The sequence below is a fragment of the Ranitomeya variabilis genome, chromosome 1 (genome assembly GCF_051348905.1).
Source record: "Ranitomeya variabilis isolate aRanVar5 chromosome 1, aRanVar5.hap1, whole genome shotgun sequence".
NCBI classification, from domain to species: Eukaryota; Metazoa; Chordata; class Amphibia; order Anura; family Dendrobatidae; genus Ranitomeya; species Ranitomeya variabilis.
Genome location: NC_135232.1, coordinates 517,017,642 through 517,038,610, shown reverse-complemented (window position 1 = coordinate 517,038,610; position 20,969 = coordinate 517,017,642). Strand labels below are relative to the sequence as shown.

Genomic DNA, 20,969 nt, shown 5'->3' with positions numbered 1-20,969 from the left:
GACCCTCAGAACGAACCTTAGGTATCTCTGAAATGAAGCCTGGACGAGAACGTGATCGTATGCGTTCTTTAAGTCTAGGGTGCACAACACTGCATTCCTGTCTATAAGGGGAATTGTAGATCTGATGGACTCCATCTTGAAATTTTAATTTTTTTTATCCAGCGGTTCAGGGGCTTTAAATTTATAATTGTCCTGCTCTCTCCTGAGGGTTTTTTTTTTACCGAGAAGAGACCGGAGTATTGGCCCTTGCACTTTTCTTGATCGGGCGTCAGGACTACTGCTCCAATCTTTGGGAGATCCTGGACATATGTACACATTGGCGAAACGGCTGACTGAATGCGGCAGTTTTATTATGAACCTCGCTGTGGGGGTTGTGTAAACGCTAATGCTCATTGGGCATCGGCGTCATGTGTCCCAACACTGCAAGAGATCCTCGGACAGAGGGAGTTCCGACACCGCTGGAATGGCTCAAGCATGGCAGGTGAGTATAGGCTTTGTTATCGGGGCCACAACCGGGTCCTCCACTTGTGTCCTGATCTGCTTTGAATTGCTTTCCTGCCTGACTTAACCCCTGGTATAACACTGTAAGTTCCCCTTAAATATCTTGGGCCATTTTGCTGGTGACTTTTGGATCTTGACGGACAATGTTGCCACCAATTCTCATTATGATTTATCTCTCTTCAGTCCCAGTTTATGGGATCGTTGACCATTACTGTTTGCTGGCTCTCTCATGACAATTTTGCCTATAGGGGTTATTTTTCTTCCTTTTTCTGCAGCCTACTGCTGCAGATGCCTGCGACCCCTTATTGCAGACCCGGGCAAGATGCGGGCCGCATCCGGCCCGCCTGATGATTTTAAACGGCCCGCCAGCTAGTTGTCACTTCTGACAGCCGCCCCCGGCACCGCTCGGCCAGACGCTTCTGAGGAGGACCGCTGGCGGCTGGAGTGAAGGCTCCGAGCTCATCCACACGCTGTCGGAACTGTATGCACTTGCAGCGCATACAGTTCCTCCAGAGTCCAGGGTCAGGATGTGATTGACACAGCATCAGGAGCCATTGGCTCCCGGCTGTGTCAATCATTCTTGTGACCGGAGGCAGCATTATGCCACCAGTCACAAGAGGCTGAGCTCCGCATCGGCCCTGTACGTCACGTGCAATGTGAGCAGCAGAGCCGGGTTGATCACCTGTTTATCGTTGGCGGCGGCCATCTTCCCGAGGCCGCGCGTGCGCAGATGGAGTGCTGTGCTAAACGGGGCTTCAGTAAAATGGCCACGGGAGGCCGCACTTGCGCACATGGAGATCGCAGCGGCCATTTTCCTGAAGCCGAGTTTGCAGATTTAGATCTCTGCTTCAGGAAAATGGCCGCCGCGATCTCCATCTGCGCACGCGCGGCCATTTTCCTGAAGCCCCGTGAAGCACAGCACTCCATCTGCGCACGCGCGGCCTCGGGAAGATGGCCGCCGCCACCGATATTCAACCCGGCTCTGCTGCTCACATTCCATTCTGGGCCGCTGCGTCACCTCACCGGTGGAAGGGACCCTGTGCACGCCTTACTACACCTCTGCCGTCGCCACACCACTGCTGCAACCCCCCCATGGACACCAGGCCGTGGCGTCGCCCACCTAAGCAGGAAGGGACCCTGCTCAGGTGCACGCCACACCGCATCACCCCACCTCACCTCTGCCGACTCCATGCCTTCTGTGACCCTGCTCTGCCACCGCCAGCCCTCAGGTAAGATACTGTAAATTCGGACAATAAGACGGACCCCCATCTTAGAAAAAAATCTTTTTTTCTGCAATTTTCACCCCAAATTTGGGGTGCGCCTTATGGTCCGATTCGTCTTATAGTCCGAAAAATTCGGTAATTATATTAGTCCGGCCTTCTAAAACCATCCCAATTTCTCATGCGGCTCCATGGCAAAATTAATTGCCCACCCCTGCCTTAGGCTACGTTCACATTTGCGTTGTGCGCCGCAGCGTCGGCGGCACAACGCAAACGAAAACGCAACAAAACTCACGCTAAAACGCTGCGTTTTGCGACGCATGCGTCCTTTTTTGCCGAAAGTTGGACGCAAAAAAAATGCAACTTGCGTTCTCTGCGCCCAACGCTTGCGGCCATGCGTCGCAAAACGCAGCACAACGCATGTCCATGCGCCCCCATGTTAAATATAGGGGCGCATGACGCATGCGGCGACGCTGCGGCGCCCGACGCTGCGGCGCTGAACGCTAATGTGAACGTAGACTTATTGGGTCATGGGGGTTGTATAAGGGAGTTAGTCCATTATTTCATTCATATCTTATAGCCTTGCTTACCCCAGATTATATTGGGTACCAATAATTATTACGATTCATACAGCTTAGAAATATTGCTTAAAGTATGGGGTTTACACATTGCAGTGTGCAGTGTTTTGATATTTAACTCTTGCAGGGGATCTAGTGGTTGTAATTACATGTGATTTTATTTGTTTTTATGTCACTTTTGTAATTGTGTGCCAATAATTACAATTGCAATTGTGTGCCAACCTCCCTTGATTACGTTAGTTATTGTAGTGCGCCTGGGCTATTCAATCTACAAATGTGGTGAAAGATTCTCTTTAGACTCTTCACCGCATGGTCAAAATTTTATTAGTGATTTTCATATGCCACAGATTAAGCAGAGGTCTTCAAGTTCAACTCTTTACCTGTTTGTTTCCATAATATGGCGTAATTGTCTCATAGAAGCATTGGTTCTAGAAAAAAACAGCCCTGTAATGATGGTGTACAGAGCTGCAGCTGTACAGCCTCTTTCCACAGCTTGACCTTGTGGATGGGACAATGATGCCTTGTGATGGCTAATGAGGGACCCTTCTGCTGCACTGTACTTGATGGAGCCCAGTTCATCAGCATCCTCTGTGCAAATGCTGCACACAGAAAAGCTGTTTATTGGATGAGGCCGATGGATAGGGCTAGTCGTGCTGTGCCACCAGCAGCCATTGTATGGACTGGAGAGCTGAGTAAGGCAGCATTAGTAAGTGCAGGAGGAGAACATGTAATACTTTATATAATTGCTACAGAATTATTTCCCTAGCACATTTGGTAAAATTAAGTAAAATTGTCCAAGGCCTCTAAATTTGCAGAGCCTCTGTTTTTACAAGACAAGGTGCTTGGCTATGTGCACACGTTGCGGTTTTTACCGTGGAACCGCACCGTTTCTGTAGCTGCGGGTCCGCAGCAGTTTCCATTGCGTTTACAGTTACATGTAAACCTATGGAAACCGCAATCCGCTGTGCACATGCTGCGGGAAAAACCGCGCAGAAACGCAGCGGTTTACATTCCGCAGCATGTCACTTCTTTTGTGCAGAATCGCTGCGATTCTGCACACATAGGAATGCATTGATCCGCTTACTTCCTGCATGGGGCTATGCCCACGATGCGGGAAGTAAGCGGATAATGTGCGGATGGTACCCGGGGTGTAGGAGAGGAGACTCTCCTCCAGGTCCTGGGAACCATATTTGTGTGTGTATAAAAAAAAACAAAAAAAAAAACAACAATAAAAAATAATGATATACTCACCTCTCAGCGCTGCACGCGGCCGTCCGGTCACAGGGTTGCTGTACGAGTAGGACCTGCGATGACATCGCGGTCACATGACCGTGACGTCACGAAGGTCCTTCTCGCACAGCAGCTTTGGAACCGGACCGCCGCGTGCAGCGCCGAGGAGATCGGGACGTCAGAGGGTGAGTATATAACCATTTTTTTATTATTTTTAACATTACTATTGATGCTGCATATTGCTGCATGTGCAGCATCAATAGTATAGGAGTATTATCCCGCAGCGGAAACCGCAAGACAAACCGCGATAAATCTGCAGGGATAACCGCAGCGGTTTTGCCCTGCAGATTTATCAAATCCGCTGCGGGAGAACCCGCAGAGGACCCCGCAAAGTGTGCACATAGCCTTACTGTGTTATATATGGCTTGGTTTGTCCAGGGTTTTGTAACGTTGCATTTTGTTTCTTTAGGGGTAAATGTTAATATGGTAGTCTTTCTTTCAATCAGTGCCTGGTCCTTGTGATCCAGAAGATTTACTTGATGGAGTCGTCTTTGGTGCAAAGTATTTGGGATCTACACAGCTACAGTGTGAGAGACATCAGATGGCCAGCACACGTATGCGGCAGGCACAAGAGGCAGTGAACAGGGTGAAAGTAAGAGTATGGGCAGACTAATGCAGGCACAGAATAGAGGAAAAAAAGTAAGAAATACACAATGCCTTCCATTTTTCTTATGTTTGTGCATATTTTTTTTTTCTGTTTTACTCTTTAGGCACCAGATGGAGAATCTCAGCCTATGACAGAAGTGGACGTTATGGTGTCAACACAGCGTGTCAAAGTCCTAACCGCGGACACTCAGGTGAGAACTTATGTAACATAAAGGGACGTTGTCACCAGGATTTCCCTGTATTAATTAAAATTCATCACCTTTTGAGTCATCTTGAACGCTACTTCAGAAACCTGTTTATAAAACACCGGCTAACCTGCATATCTAAGAAAATGCCTTTTATAATCCTCTTGCGCTGTATGCTACTTGTCAGGTTTGATAGATGCTTTCCTGCTTTGATTATCATGGCTGATATCTTTTACATCATGCACACAGTCTGATACACCTGTGCAGGTACTGTTCTTTACTGTGCATGTGCAATAGTTAAAAAGAATAGGTAAAGTAGGTGACTTCAGTCTAGTCTGGAGAGTTGGCAATTACTAGAACAGGGGAGGCGCTGAGCACAGTCCTACGTCACAGGAGGAATATAATAGACATTTCCAGGATGTACCTCCTGACCCCATGATCAGGAGGTTGTCCTTCATATCCTTGATAGGGACAGGAACATCAGAGGTTAAAAGGATCCTCCCTCCGCCACCCACCAGTGGGATAAGGGTTTTGTTAGGGTTGGAGTTAGAATTAGTTTTCTGTTTTGTTTTTTTTCAAAAGCGTAAACAACAAAACAATATGATGGCTAGTGTTGAGCACAAGTGCTTGCTACTTGAGTTTGCATCGGGTACTCAGAAGTGCATGGAGTATCGCAGATCCCTGCTTGTTTGGTTTTTTTTGTTTGTTTTTTTTTTCTTGGTGTCTTAACAGCCGCGAAAAGTGCTGAGCAGGGACTTGAGCATGTCACTCACGCACCCGCTATATTTGATGTAAACTGGAGTAGCAAGCACTTGCACTAACCACTAATAAATGCGAAGACAAAAGAAAAAATCCAGCTCACCATAGTTGTAGTCCCTGGAGGCTCGGAGCACGGAAACACTGTGTCAAGGCGTGAGGAATGCAGGAAATAGAAAAAAATCCAGCTCAACGAGGTGGTGAAAAAGCAAAGTCTTGGTACTTTATTCACTTCATATCAAAAAATAGAGGATAAAACAACAGCACAATGTAATTAAAAACACTATCTACGTGTTTCTGGTGACCTAGCACCCTCACTCATGACTAAGGGTGCTATGTCACCAGAAACGCGTAGATAGTGTTTTTAATTATTTTGTGCTGTTGTTTTATCCTCTATTTTTTGATATGAAGTGAATAAAGTACCAAGACTTTGCTTTTTCACCACCTCGTTGAGCTGGATTTTTTTCTATTTCCTACTAACCACTAATGACAACATATACAATATGATGACCTAATGTTACCAAATTCTGTGTTGTACCTGTGGGTTCAAAACGCTCAGCATACCCCAGGATGAAATCCTTAAGGGGTCTAGTTTCCAAAATAGGGTCACTTATTGGGGGTTTCCACTGTTTAGGCACATCAGGGGCTCTCCAAAGTGTTGAAAAGACGGATCCTGTTCAGATTTTAAAAAAACTGATCCACTGAATCTGTTTTTTTTTGACGGGATCGTTGAGAACGCTGCAAGTTAAAGAAACAGAATTCCGGAAGGGTAGGGGGGGAGAGAGAGAGAGATGGATGGGTTCCGGGCATACTTCCATCTTCTGACGGACAGCGACCATAGGCTTTCATTATAGCCAACGATGGACGCCGCAAGATCCGTCACTGTGCGTCTTTTCGCCTTACACAAAAAACGTTAGTATGTACGTTGTCTCCGTCCGACGGACAATGACTTTACGACAGATTCGTCATACCACGGACGCAACGGAAGGCCATCCGTCGCTAATACAAGTCTATAGGGAAAAAACGGATCCAGCAGCATCATTTGCTGGATCCGTTTTTTTTTCAAAAAATGACTGATTGTGACTGATTCTAAAAAACGGATGTGTGAAAGAGGCCTAAGTTACTTAAAATGTGAGGTGGACCCTTCAAAAAAAAAAAAAAATGGTTTTGTAAATTTTGTTGGAAAAATGAAAAATCGCTGGTCCACGTTTAACCTTTCCTAATTTCCTATCAACAACAAAAAATTTCCCAAATTGTGCTGATGTAAAGTAGGCATGTAGGAAATGTTATTTATTATATATTTTGTGTGACCCATCTCTGATTTAAGGGCACAAAAATTAAGTTTGAAAATTGCAAATTTTTTTTTTGCCAAATTACTGCTTTTTTCATAAATAAACGCAAGTCATATTAATGAAATGTTACTACAATCATGCAGTACAACATGCCACAAAAAAGCAGTCTCGGAATCACTGGGATCTGGTGAAGAGTTCCAGAGTTATTACCGCTTAAAGTGACACTGGTCAGAATTATAAAATTTGACTTGGTCATTGAGGTCAAAATTGGCTCGGTCATTAACCCCTTCATGACCTTGGGATTTTCCGTTTTTCCGTGTTCGTTTTTTACTCCCCTCCTTCCCAGAGCCATAACTTTTTTATTTTTCCGCCAATTTGGCCATGTGAGGGCTTATTTTTTGTGGGACGAGTTGTACTTTTGAACGACATCATTGGTTTTAGCATGTCGTGTACTAGAAAACGGGAAAAAAATTCCAAGTGCAGTGAAATTGCAAAAAAAGTGCAGTCCCACACTTGTTTTTTTGGTTGGCTTTTTTGCTAGGTTCACTAAATGCTAAAACTGACCTGCCATTATGATTCTCCAGGTCAGTACGAGTTCATAGACACCTAACATGTAACTATGACAAACTCATATTCAGTGGCCAGTGTCAGGCAGCTGCTACAAAGGCAAATAAAATAATGGGATGTATTAAAAGAGGCATAGATGCTCATGAGGAGAACATAATTTTACCTCTATACAAGTCACTAGTTCGACCACACTTAGAATACTGTGCACAGTTCTGGTCTCCGGTGTATAAGAAAGACATAGCTGAACTAGAGCGGGTGCAGAGAAGAGCGACCAAGGTTATTAGAGGACTGGGGGGTCTGCAATACCAAGATAGGTTATTACACTTGGGGCTTTTTAGTTTGGAAAAAGAAGACTAAGGGGTGATCTTATTTTAATGCATAAATATATGAAGGGACAGTACAAAGAACTTTCTGATGATCTTTTTAATCATAGACCTGAGACAGGGACAAGGGGGCATCCTCTACGTCTGGAGGAAAAAAGGTTTAAGCATAATAACAGACGCGGATTCTTTACTGTAAGAGCAGTGAGACTATGGAACTCTCTGCCGTATGATGTTGTAATGAGTGATTCATTAATTAAATTTAAGAGGGGACTGGAAACCTTTCTGGAAAAGTATAATGTTACAGGGTATATACACTAGATTCCTTGATAAGGCGTTGATCCAGGGAACTAGTCTGATTGCCGTATGTGGGGTCGGGAAGGAATTTTTTTCCCCATGGTGGAGTTACTCTTTGCCACATGGGTTTTTTTTGCCTTCCTCTGGATCAACATGTTAGGGCATGTTAGGTTAGGCTATGGGTTGAACTAGATGGACTTACAGTCTTCCTTCAACCTTAATAACTATGTAACATGACTAGGTTATTTTTTACCTAAGTGGTGAAAAAAAATTCCAAAGTTTGCTTAAAAAAAAAAAAAAATTGCGCTATTTTCCAATACTCGTAGCGTCTCCATTTTTCATGATCTGGGGTCAGTTGAGGGCTTATTTTTTGCATGCCGAGCTGACGTTTTTAATGATAGCATTTTGGTGCAGATACGTTCTTTTGATCGCCCGTTATTGCATTTTAATGTAATGTCGTGGTGACCAAAAAAACGTAATTCTGGCGTTTCAAATTTTTTTTCTCGCTATGCCGTTTAGCGATCAGGTTAATGCTTTTTTTTATTGATAGATCAGGCGATTCTGAACGCGGCGATACCAAATATGTGTAGGTTTTTTTTTATTGATTTATTTTGATTGGGGCGAAAGGGGGGTGATTTTAAACTTTTATATTTTTTTTTTTTATTTTTTTCACATTTTTTTTAACTTTTTTTTTTTTTTTTTTTTTTACTTTTGCCATGCTTCAATAGCCTCCATGGGAGGCTAGAAGCAGGCACAGAGCGATTGCCTCTGCTACATAGCAGCGATCTGCTGTTCGCTGCTATGTAGCAGAAAATCAGGTGTGCTGTGAGCGCCGACCACAGGGTGGTCTCAAGGACCTCTATGGTTACTATTCTGAAGCATCGCCGACCTCCGATCATGTGACTGGGGTCGGTGATGCCATCATTTCCGGCCGCCCGGCCGGATGCGGTAGTTAAATGCCGCTGTCTGCGTTTGACAGCGGCATTTAACTAGTTAATAGGCGCGGGCAGATCGCGATTTTGCCCGCGCCTATTATGGGCACATGTCAGCTGTTCAAAACAGCTGACATGTCCCGGCTTTGATGCGGGCTCACCGGGGGGCTTCTGACCTCGGACTTACTATCCCGCCGAGGTCAGAAAGGGGTTAAGGAGTTAAGTAAGTTGAAGATGAAATGATCTCTAAAAGACCTAAAATTAGAGATGACACATTGCATTTGTTCTTTAGATAAAAATATTTTTTTTTCCTCATCTTTTACATTTTAAAAATTACAAACAGGAAAATGCTAAAGTTTGGGCACGCTGCATGGTTAGTGCCTAATAGCACCCATTTTTGAAATATCCCAATTTGTAAACACTTTTTTTAGCCAGCCAAGAGGCTTTCAATTCTCATTTGAGGGATTTTCATCCATTCTTCCAGTTCTGTGAGATTAGTGCATGCCGAGATTTCTAAAACAAAGTTGAATGCCACTCCAATTTAGCCTAAAGTAGCAGAAGCATTTGATAATTTATAACGCAACAAGTTCTGCAGATAAAAGAATCAGTCATACCAAAAACTTAGGAAATGGCACAAATATATTATATTTTTACTCATTTAATTGCGATTGTGTAACTGATTTTTTTTTTTTTGTACTGGCAAATATTGTGTTTTTCAATTGTTATACTATTCTTTTGTTCTGTGAAAAACAAGGTTTACTTAAAGGGGTTGTCTACGACTAGGACAACACCTTCTTGAACGAAATGTTTAGCCTCGATAACTGAATAAAGCCTATACTCGCCTCCCGTACTGGCACTGTTCCAGCAGTGTTGGCACTCGCTCTCCATGGGGCTCTCGTGCAGTGTTGGGACACATGACGCCGGTACCCAATCAGCCTTTGGACATTTTGAGCATGAAGAGGAAGTTGGAGAGCAGCTGCATCCCGGACTGCCTCTTCATGTTCAAAACATCCAAAGGCTGAGACAGTGACGCCAGGGCTTATTGGGCGCCAGAGTCACATCACCACACCAGAGCATCGGGAAGAGCGAGTACTGACGCCGTGGGAACAGCGCTGGCGAGGGAGGTATGTGCTATCGGGACCAATCACAGGGGTATGACAAGATGTCCATGATTAAATGGAACCCGTCAGTAGGCTTAACCCAACAAGATCCCAATGTTTGTGAAGGAGAAAGCTCTGCACATATATCAGACCTGATGAGGGATGTAGTATAGCCCCCGTGTTGTGTGCAGGAGGATTATTTATTTTACTCACTTATATAGCGCCATTTATTCCACACCGCTTTAGACATTCTCATTGCTGTACCCATTGGAGCTCACAATCTAAATTCCCTATCAGTATGTCTTTGGAGTGTGAGACGAACCCAGAGGCAACTTGAAACACATGGAGAACATACAAACTCCTTGTAGATGTTCTCCTTGCTGGGCTTTAAATCACAGTTATTTCTAACTAGATGATGACCCGATTCTAACGTATCGGGTATTCTAGAATATTTATGTAGTTATTTATGAGGTTTTCAGAATAATGCAATTTATACACTGGATTCAGCCGGCCGCGACCAATTAGTGAAACGTGGTTCAAATTCCGCGCCAATTTGCGAGCGGACTGCGCCTGTCGCAGATTGTTCGCGGCAGGGCGTGACCAATCAGTGAAGCCAGGGCCGGCTCCAGGTTTTTGAGGGAAGAAGAAGTCTCAGTGGGCCCCCCTCTTTAACACATACCACGATTCATGATGCACAGGTACAGCAGAGAAATATAGCACAGCCAAGTAGCGTATAACACAGCCCACGTAGTATATAGCACAGCCCACGTAGTATATAGCACAGCCCACGTAGTATATAGCACAGCCCACGTAGTATATAGCACAGCCCACGTAGTATATAGCACAGCCCACGTAGTATATAGCACAGCCCACGTAGTATATAGCACAGCCCACGTAGTATATAGCACAGCCCACGTAGTATATAGCACAGCCCACGTAGTATATAGCATAGAGATGTAGTATATAACACAGCCCACGCAGTATATAGCAATGGGGCTCCATATCCCTGTTAAAAAAAAAAAAAAAAAAAGAATTTAAAATACAAAAGTTATATACTCACCTTCCGCCGGCCCCCCGGATCCAGCCAAGGCGTTTATCGATACTCCTCGCGACGTTGCGGTCTCGCGAGATGATGACGTAGCGGTCTCGCAAGACCGCAATGCATGGACCGGTCACCGGAGCGTCGCGAGGAGCGGGAAAGGCCTCGGCTGGATCCGGGGGCCCACGGAAGGCGAGTATATAATGATTTTTTTATTATTTTTAACATTAGATCTTTTTACTATCAATAGTAAAAAGTTGGTCACACAGGGTTAATAGCAGCGTTAACTGAGTGCGTTACACCGCGGCATAACGAGGTCCGTTAACGCTGCCATTAACCCTGTGTGAGCGCCGACTGGGGGGGGGGGGGGGTTAGTATGGAGCGGTCACTGACTGCAGGAGAGTAGGGAGCAGCTATTTTGCTGCCGGACTGTGCCCGTCGCTGATTGGTCGCGGCAAAACAGCCACGACCAGTCAGCGACTTGGGATTTCCATGACAGACAGACACAGAAAAAAGGACAGAAAGACAGAAGTGACCCTTAGACAATTATATAGTAGATTATATTAGTAATGTGTATTGTATATTACACCTCTGTTTATCCTCTACTTCAGGAAGCCCTTATGGATCACCCTCTGCAAACAATTTCGTATACAGCTGACATTGGTAATATATTGGTCATCATGGCACGCAGGAAATTGCCACGCAGTCCCGATCAACAATTTTCACAAAAGGGGCCACAAAAATTGCTGTGCCACGTGTTCCAGTCAGTTGATGTGAGTTCCTATTAATGTCTATAACCTCTAATCTTGACAGTGGTTTCAGGCAAATCTTTTTTTTTTTTTGTCTTTTATAAATTCCGCCATTGGTAGATGGTAAACCGTTTTCCCATCTTCCATATTAGGGCAGAGCTTATGCATGTATAGTTTTATAAAGGATAAAGGGTTGTCTGGAAAGAAAGATTTGATGACCGATATACTGGATAGGTATAATAACAGCTCAATGGGGTCAGACACCCGGCGCCTCTACTGTTTTTTGATCACATGTCAAACCACTACAAACACTACAAATGTTGGAGATGCACTTGGCTTCATTTTAAGTGTACTGTGTCTGTTGCCTGCTACAATAGTACATCTTCTATTCAAAAGAACAGGAGCTATGCTGAACTAGCCCACAGCGGCCACTACAATTTGAAGGTAGCTGTGTTCAGCAGCTCAGTTCAAAATGTTTACATCTGCATGGAGCAAAATAAAACAGCTGATTGGTGTGGGTTCTGGATTTCTGACACTATCAATTTTGCTATTAATGACCTATATTGTAACATGCCATTTAAAGGGAATCTGTCAGCAGGTTTTTTTGCTACCTCATCTGACAGCAGCATGACGTAGGCAAGGAGACCCTAAATCCAACAATGTAACACTTAGTTTAATGGGTGCAGCAGTTGTGACACAATGAGAGTTCTCCAATTTAGCATGAAGCGGAGCTCAGAAAGCTGCCCCCGCCCACCCCAGGCTCTTTATGTACATTGTTAGACAGCTGCTTATCACTGGAAGAAGGGGGGGAGCAGAGTCGGACCAGAGCTCGCGTGGTCAGCTAGTCGCAGTAATGATGATGTCCTAGTGATAAAGCCTGCATTGTGTGACTAACCTGCACCTCACCACCCCGCCTGAAGTCACTATTACATCAGACGGATCACATAATGCAGTCTCCCCGCTTTCACCAACATGACGTTCCGCACCCCCTGGGTTTTTTAAGGTAAAACTGTACCAAGCTGACAGACTCCTCCTGTGCACACAGGCCCATGGAGGCACGGGGCATGAGAGAATGTGTCCCACGCAGTCACTGACATGGCACCACACTCACTCACAACCCTGGCAGACTGAAAGGCCCCTTTCACAAGCACCAGTGAAACAGAATACTGAAAGCCGGTCGACCTGCCACCAGATCCTCGTTAGATATAAGCCTGGTCCGTTAACGTCATTATATTGGGTCAGAAATAGCCCCGGAAGCATAGAAAGCTAAGCTGAGAAACGGACTTGTGGCTTTGTGCATTGAGATAAGAGCAGCGCAAGAATAAATTGTATATTCAATCTCTTTAAGGGCACACTAGACAATACACTATATACACAATTGTTGTACAATGGTCCGATTTGCAAATACAATAGTGGTAAGACAAAAGATATCTGCAGATGGATCATGTGATCGATCATGTGTGCGCTGGGCCGCAGGGGGCATGGGCTGCCAGCTGGCTCCTAAGTGCTTCACAGCACGTTACGTGACGTGGACCGCATGCATTACGGAGAGAGGGATCACATGGCCTTACACTAGCCTTTATTCCCTTTGGATCACTCCCGTCTTGCCCTCTGGGCTGAACTTATATCCCCTCCCCTTGCCTCTGCAGCTAAATACTCCAAAACCTAAGATTACTTTATAAAATACACCAACCTTGCGGATATATTTATTATTAAAGAAATCCCTTCTACCTGGTGTGCCCATAGCACCCAATTGGGAAGGGAAAAAGGGAAGGCAAAACTCCCACATGATATACTATATAACTTCAAGAGAGCATAATGCCCCAAAGCAAAAAATGCACAGCATAATCAAATAGTTATGCAAATAATATACGTTTATTGACACAGTACAAACAAGAATAACACTAGTATTATAGAGGATGAGGTGTATGACACATAAGTACACCAGCATAGAACTATGCACATAAAATCATGTGACAGGGATAAAATATTGGAGGCACAAATGCTATGTGTAATACCAATACAAACCGGGCAATAAAGTGCATATTAGGGGGATGTAGAATTATGGGTGAAAGGAAAGAGCAGGAAAATTTTTTTGTTTCTAATGGTACAGTGACCGATCCAACTCTGACAAAGGGGAAGCACTAGCAACCCAATAACCGCCCCTATTGCAATATGCCCGGAGAAATGAGTATGGCTAAGCCATAACCCTAAAGCAAAGCTTACCCATGTTGTGCAATGTTCTGTGCAAGGTGTCCACAAAGGTGAAGCCCCGACGCACGTTTCGCGTTGATCAGCCTCCCGAGGAAGCGATCAACGCGAAACGTGCGTCGGGGCTTCACCTTTGTGGACACCTTGCACAGAACATTGCACAACATGGGTAAGCTTTGCTTTAGGGTTATGGCTTAGCCATACTCATTTCTCCGGGCATATTGCAATAGGGGCGGTTATTGGGTTGCTAGTGCTTCCCCTTTGTCAGAGTTGGATCGGTCACTGTACCATTAGAAACAAAAAAAATTTTCCTGCTCTTTCCTTTCACCCATAATTCTACATCCCCCTAATATGCACTTTATTGCCCGGTTTGTATTGGTATTACACATAGCATTTGTGCCTCCAATATTTTATCCCTGTCACATGATTTTATGTGCATAGTTCTATGCTGGTGTACTTATGTGTCATACACCTCATCCTCTATAATACTAGTGTTATTCTTGTTTGTACTGTGTCAATAAACGTATATTATTTGCATAACTATTTGATTATGCTGTGCATTTTTTGCTTTGGGGCATTATGCTCTCTTGAAGTTATATAGTAAAACCTAAGATTGTCATAATTCCTTTAATAGACATTCCATGGAGGTGGATTTGGCACCATCTGATTGGGCCAGGCCTTTGCGACTTGTTAAAACCAAACAGCGCTTTACTATCCGGTTTCTACTAGCTGTTCTATGTATCTCCATTCCACTGGGTGCTACAGCGGGCCGAGATAAAGGCGGGCGTTCGCAGTGTTCTGGGGATCTCAGAAACATGCGCACTAGCATCTCTCAGTGATCCGAATTATGCTTCTTTGCAGGTGCCATTTTTCTCTTAGAAAAAAATATCACTAAATAAAATAAAAACATGGATATTATAGATCGGATAATGCAACAGCGCAGACGCCTGCATTGATAAATGAAGTTTATTGTTTTTTCAAACCAGAACATACAGTATTTAATATAGGGGCAGGGCACTGAGGGATCAGTGACTTGTCATAAGCCATAGAGATAAGTACCTAAGCAGAGCACCACATGAAGACACACACAGCGTATATACATATCCTAATACTGTGCTGAAAAAAGGGGTGAAGATATACAGGTCCTTCTCAAAAAATTAGCATATAGTGTTAAATTTCATTATTTACCATAATGTAATGATTACAATTAAACTTTCATATATTATAGATTCATTATCCACCAACTGAAATTTGTCAGGTCTTTTATTGTTTTAATACTGATGATTTTGGCATACAACTCCTGATAACCCAAAAAACCTGTCTCAATAAATTAGCATATTTCACCCGTCCAATCAAATAAAAGTGTTTTTTAATAACAAACAAAAAAACCATCAAATAATAATATTCAGTTATGCACTCAATACTTAGTCGGGAATCCTTTGGCAGAAATGACTGCTTCAATGCGGCGTGGCATGGAGGCAATCAGCCTGTGACACTGCTGAGATGTTATGGAGGCCCAGGATGCTTCAATAGCGGCCTTAAGCTCATCCAGAGTGTTGGGTCTTGCGTCTCTCAACTTTCTCTTCACAATATCCCACAGATTCTCTATGGGGTTCAGGTCAGGAGAGTTGGCAGGCCAATTGAGCACAGTAATACCATGGTCAGTAAACCATTTACCAGTGGTTTTGGCACTGTGAGCAGGTGCCAGGTCGTGCTGAAAAATGAAATCTTCATCTCCATAAAGCATTTCAGCCGATGGAAGCATGAAGTGCTCCAAAATCTCCTGATAGCTAGCTGCATTGACCCTGCCCTTGATGAAACACAGTGGACCAACACCAGCAGCTGACATGGCACCCCACACCATCACTGACTGTGGGTACTTGACACTGGACTTCAGGCATTTTGGCATTTCCTTCTCCCCAGTCTTCCTCCAGACTCTGGCACCTTGATTTCCGAATGACATGCAAAATTTGCTTTCATCAGAAAAAAGTACTTGGGACCACTTAGCAACAGTCCAGTGCTGCTTCTCTGTAGCCCAGGTCAGGCGCTTCTGCCGCTGTTTATGGTTCAAAAGTGGCTTTACCTGGGGAATGCGGCACCTGTAGCCCATTTCCTGCACACGCCTGTGCACGGTGGCTCTGGATGTTTCCACACCAGACTCAGTCCACTGCTTCCTCAGGTTCCCCAAGGTCTGGAATCGGTCCTTCTCCACAATCTTCCTCAGGGTCTGGTCACCTCTTCTCGTTGTACAGCGTTTTCTGCCACATTTTTGCCTTCCAACAGACTTGCCATTGAGGTGCCTTGATACAGCACTCTGGGAACAGCCTATTTGTTGAGAAATTTCTTTTTGGGTCTTACCCTCTTGCTTGAGGGTGTCAATGATGGCCTTCTTGACATCTGTCAGGTCGCTAGTCTTACCCATGATGGGGGTTTTGAGTAATAAACCAGGCAGGGAGTTTTTAAAAGCCTCAGGTATCTTTTGCATGTGTTTAGAGTTAATTAGTTGATTCAGAAGATTAGGGTAATAGGTCGTTTAGAGAACCTTTTCTTGATATGCTAATTTATTGAGACAGGTTTTATCAGGAGTTGTATGCCAAAATCATCAGTATTAAAACAATAAAAGACCTGACAAATTTCAGTTGGTGGATAATGAATCTATAATATATGAAAGTTTAATTGTAATCATTACATTATGGTAAATAATGAAATTTAACACTATATGCTAATTTTTTGAGAAGGACCTGTACAGAGCTTGAGAATAACAAGCCATTGTTAAGCAGGATCACCTAAAGATCAGTAATAAGCCTATGGTCTGCACTACAAACATTGCTTGGGTGTCAATATGTCTCGTTTGAGAGATTACATATAGTAGTTTAAAGTTTTACTTACAGTGCTCTATGCTCTAATACTGGGTTTGGTTTTGTGTAGTTTTTCGTTACATGTGGATATCTTTAAAGGGTGTACTGGTCTATTGTCAATATATTACCACGACTATAATATATATAATTTGTTTTTTGTTTTTTTGTTTTTTTCTCTCTCCCATGGGATTCTTCTACTGGAGATACAGTAAGAATACATGAATACACCATGATCTTCTATCTGTGTTTATTCACTATAGAGGTGTATTATGCCATATATTCAAGTATATATCTACCTGTTTACTAAGGGAACACCATCTTAGACAATTATATAAATCTGAAGGGTAATGATGTATACCTCCCATGCACTGATCCATACAGGATCTTACCTTTTGCCTATCCATCTTAACCCCTTCATGACCCAGCCTATTTTGACCTTAATGACCTGGCCGTTTTTTGCAATTCTGACCAGTGTCCCTTTATGAGGTAATAACTCAGGAACACTTCAACGGATCCTAGCTGTTCTGAGATTGTTTTTTCGTGACATATTGGGCTTCACGTTAGTGGTAAATTTAGGTCAATAATTTTTCAGTTTATTTGTGAAAAAAATGGAAATTTGGCTAAAATTTTGAAAATTTCGCAATTTTCAAATTTTGAATTTTTATTCTGTTAAACGAGAGAGTTATGTGACACAAAACAGTTAATAAATAACATTACCCACATGTCTACTTTACATCAGCACAATTTTGGAAACAAATTTTTTTTTTGCTAAGAAGTTATAAGGGTTAAAATTTGACCAGCGATTTCTCATTTTTACAACAAAATTTACAAAACCATTTTTTTTAGGGACCACCTCACATTTGAAGTCAGTTTGAGGGGCCTATATAGCTGAAAATACCCAAAAGTGACATCATTCTAAAAACTGCACCCCACAAGGTGCTCAAAACTACATTCAAGAAGTTTATTAACCCTTCAGGTGCTTCACAGCAGCAGAAGCAACGTGGAAGGAAAAAAATGAACATTTAACTTTTTAGTCACAAAAATGATCTTTTAGCAACAATTTTTTTATTTTCCCAAGGGTAAAAAGAGAAACTGGACCCCAAAAGTTATTGTACAATTTGTCTTGAGTACGCCAATACCCCATATGTGGGGGTAAACCACTGTTTGTGCACACGGCAGGGCTCGGAAGGGAAGGCGCGCCATTTGACTTTTGAATGAAAAATTAGCTACAATCGTTAGCGGACACCATGTCGCATTTGGAGAGCCCCTGTGTGCCTAAACATTGGAGCTCCCCCACATGTGACCCCATTTTGGCAACTAGACCTCCCGTGGAACTAATCTAGAGGTGCAGTGACCACTTTAAACCCCCAAGTGCTTCACGGAAGTTTATAACGCAGAGCCGTGAAAATAAGAAATCATTTTTCTTCCCAAAAGTTGTTGCCCAGTTTGTCCTGAGTATGCTGGTACCCCATATGTGGGGGTAAACCACTGTTTGGGCACACGTCAGGGCTCGGAAGGGAAGTGGTGACGTTTTGAAATGCAGACTTTGATGGAATGGTCTGCGGGCGTCACGTTGCATTTGCAGAGCCCCTGATGTGCCTAAACAGTGGAAACCCCCCACAAGTGACCCCATTTTGGCAACTAGACCCCCCAAGGAACTTATCTAGATATGTGGTGAGCACTTTGAACCCCCAAGTGCTTCACAGAAGTTTACAACGCGGAGCCGTGAAAATAAAAAAATATTTTTCTTTCCTCAAAAATGATGTTTTAGCAAGCAATTTTTTATTTTCGCAAGGGTAACAGGAGAAATTGGACCCCAATAGTTATTGCCCAGTTTGTCCTGAGTATACTGGTACCCCATATGTGGGGGTAAACCACTGTTTGGGCGCAGGTCGGGGCTCGGAAGCGAGGGAGCACCATTTGACTTTTTGAACGCAAGATTGGCTGGTATCAATGGTGGCGCCATGTTGCTTTTGGAAATACACCGCACTCACGGATGGAATATATTGCAAATAATCATATAACAATTTATTAGTGTATATACACATCAAAGACAGCAGTGCAAATGTATGCAGTAGAAAGCGTATACATAAATTTTGACGTTTCGAACCCCACCGGGTTCTTATTCATATAACGCTTACAATGACATGTAGTAAAGAGAGTATGCAGAAATCCCAGCAGGGATAGATTTCTACATGGTTCTGTAAACCTGATGGAAAACTGCTACGAATCCGCAGCGGCCAATCCGCTGCGGATCCGCAGCCAAATCCGCACCGTGTGCACATAGCCTAATTCTAAGGGTATGTGTACACGCTGCGAAAAAAGCTGCGGATCCGCAGCGTTTCCGCAGCTGAGGGTCTGCAGCAGTTTCCCATGAGTTTACAGTTCAATGTAAACCTATGGGAAACAAAAAACGCTGTGCACATGCTGCGGAAAAAACCGCGGAAACGCAGCGGTTTACATTTCACAGCATGTAGTAGAAAAAAGAAAGGGGCTGAAAGCACTCACTCAAAGGGGCGCCCGTTCCATGTCCAGGGAACCGTCCTGGATCCTCCAAATAGTGCAGAAATAGATGAACAGCGCTCCAACCGGGTGTAATAGTATCAAAAGCATCAATATCAATAGTATCAAAAGCAGCAACGTTTCGACCAAAATCTGGTCTTTTTCAAGCATGCTTGAAAAAGACCAGATTTTGGTCGAAACGTTGCTGCTTCATGGCGAAATAAACTGCTTTTGATACTATTACACCCGGTTGGAGCGCTGTTCATCTATTTCTACATTTCACAGCATGTCACTTCTTTCTGCGGATTCCGCAGCGGTTTTACAGCTGCTCCTATAGAAAACCGCAGTTGTAAAACCGCAGTGAAATCCGCAGAAAAACCGCGGTAAATCCGCAGCGGTTTTGCACTGCAGAAAAATCCACAGAGGACCAGAATACGTGTGCACATAGCATTTCCCTAACCCTAATTCTAACCCTAGCCCTAAGCCTAGCCCTAACCCTTGTTCTAACCCTAGTTCTAACCCTAACCCTAGTGGAAAAATAAAAGTAAATATATTTTCTTTATTTTATTATTGTCCCTACCTATAGGGGTGATAAAGGGGTGGGGGGGTTCATTTACTATTTTCTTTATTTTGATCACTGTGATAGGTTTTATCACAGTGATCAAAATGTACATGGAACGAATCTGCCGGCCGGCAGATTCGGCGGGCGCACTGCGCATGCGCCTGCCATTTTGGAAGATGGCGGCACCCATGGAACAGAGGGACGGACACCGGGAGGCTCGGTAAGTATGAGGGGGGGATCGGAGCAAGGGGGGGGGATCAGAGCACGGGGGGGTGGGATCGGAGCACGGGGGAGCGGACAGGAGGACAGGATATTGCAGCATCGGCCATGGCTGGATTGTAATATTTCACCATTTTCATAGGTGAAATATTACAAATCGCTCTGATTGGCTGTTTCACTTTCAACAGCCAATCAGAGCGATCGTAGCCACTGGGGGGTGAAGCCACCCCCCCCCCTGGGCTGAAGTACCACTCCCCCTGTCCCTGCAGATCGGGTGAAATTGGAGTTAACCCTTTCACCCGATCTGCAGGGACGCGATCCCTCCATGACGCCACATAGGCGTCACAGGTCGGATTGGCAACGACTTTCATGACGCCTACGTGGCGTCACAGGTCGGGAAGGGGTTAATTTAAAAAAATAAATAAATGTAGTCAATTCTGTACCAAGATATCCCCTATCTTGGTATGCATGGCCCCCCTCATCCCCATTCTGGTCTGCATGGCCCTCTCATCCCATCCTGTCATGCATTGCACCCTCATACCCATCCTGTTGTGCATGGGCCCCCTCATCCTTATCCTGGTAGGCATAGCCCCATCATCCCTATCCTGGTAGGCATAGCCCCCCTCATCCCAATCCTGGTAGGCATGGCCCCCATCTCAGTCCTGGTATGCATGGCCCCATCCTTATTCTGGTATACATGGCACCTCAGAAAAACATTTAAAAAACAAAAAACATTACTTACCTTTCTGCGATCCCTCGCAGCATCTTGTTCCAGTGCCAGCAGCTGCTTTATGCTTGTAAGCAGCGCATGACCGGGATGTCACGCGCTGCTTACAAGCCAAAGGACGGCTGCCGGAATACTCACTGCTCTCCACGCCGGGACTATGTGCGCAGAGGGCAGTACGTATTTATTGCTATTTAGCAGCTGGCTTCCTGCAGCTGCCGATGGTCACATGTGCCAGTTACTTAAGAGAAATGAATATTCACCGACTTCCACGCCCATGGGAGTGGAATGCAGGGAATATTCATTTACCAATAAAGTCACCAATGAAGTCAGAGCAGATGGAGACAGCGAGCAGGCAGGTGTGGAGGGAGGGCACAGTGCGGACCGTGGGCCTCTGGTTTCTAGCCCCATGGCTGTCTCGGTTCGCAGGCCACACTTTGCCCAGGTCTGATCTATGGCAT

The 20,969-nt window shown here is 44.2% G+C and overlaps 1 protein-coding gene across 2 annotated transcripts in view; it reads left to right on the top strand.

The window, feature by feature from the left end:
• The window catches only part of APBA3 (amyloid beta precursor protein binding family A member 3), a 49,849-nt gene that overhangs the window by 14,068 nt on the left and 14,812 nt on the right, over positions 1-20,969 (top strand). The window contains exons 3-5 of one of the 2 annotated variants that reach the window (XM_077253791.1): positions 4,036-4,181; positions 4,300-4,386; positions 11,295-11,456. In XM_077253791.1, the coding sequence (XP_077109906.1) occupies positions 4,036-4,181; positions 4,300-4,386; positions 11,295-11,456 (395 nt within the window). The remainder of the gene's footprint in view (positions 1-4,035; positions 4,182-4,299; positions 4,387-11,294; positions 11,457-20,969) is intronic. The other variant, XM_077253799.1, reaches the window with a different exon arrangement.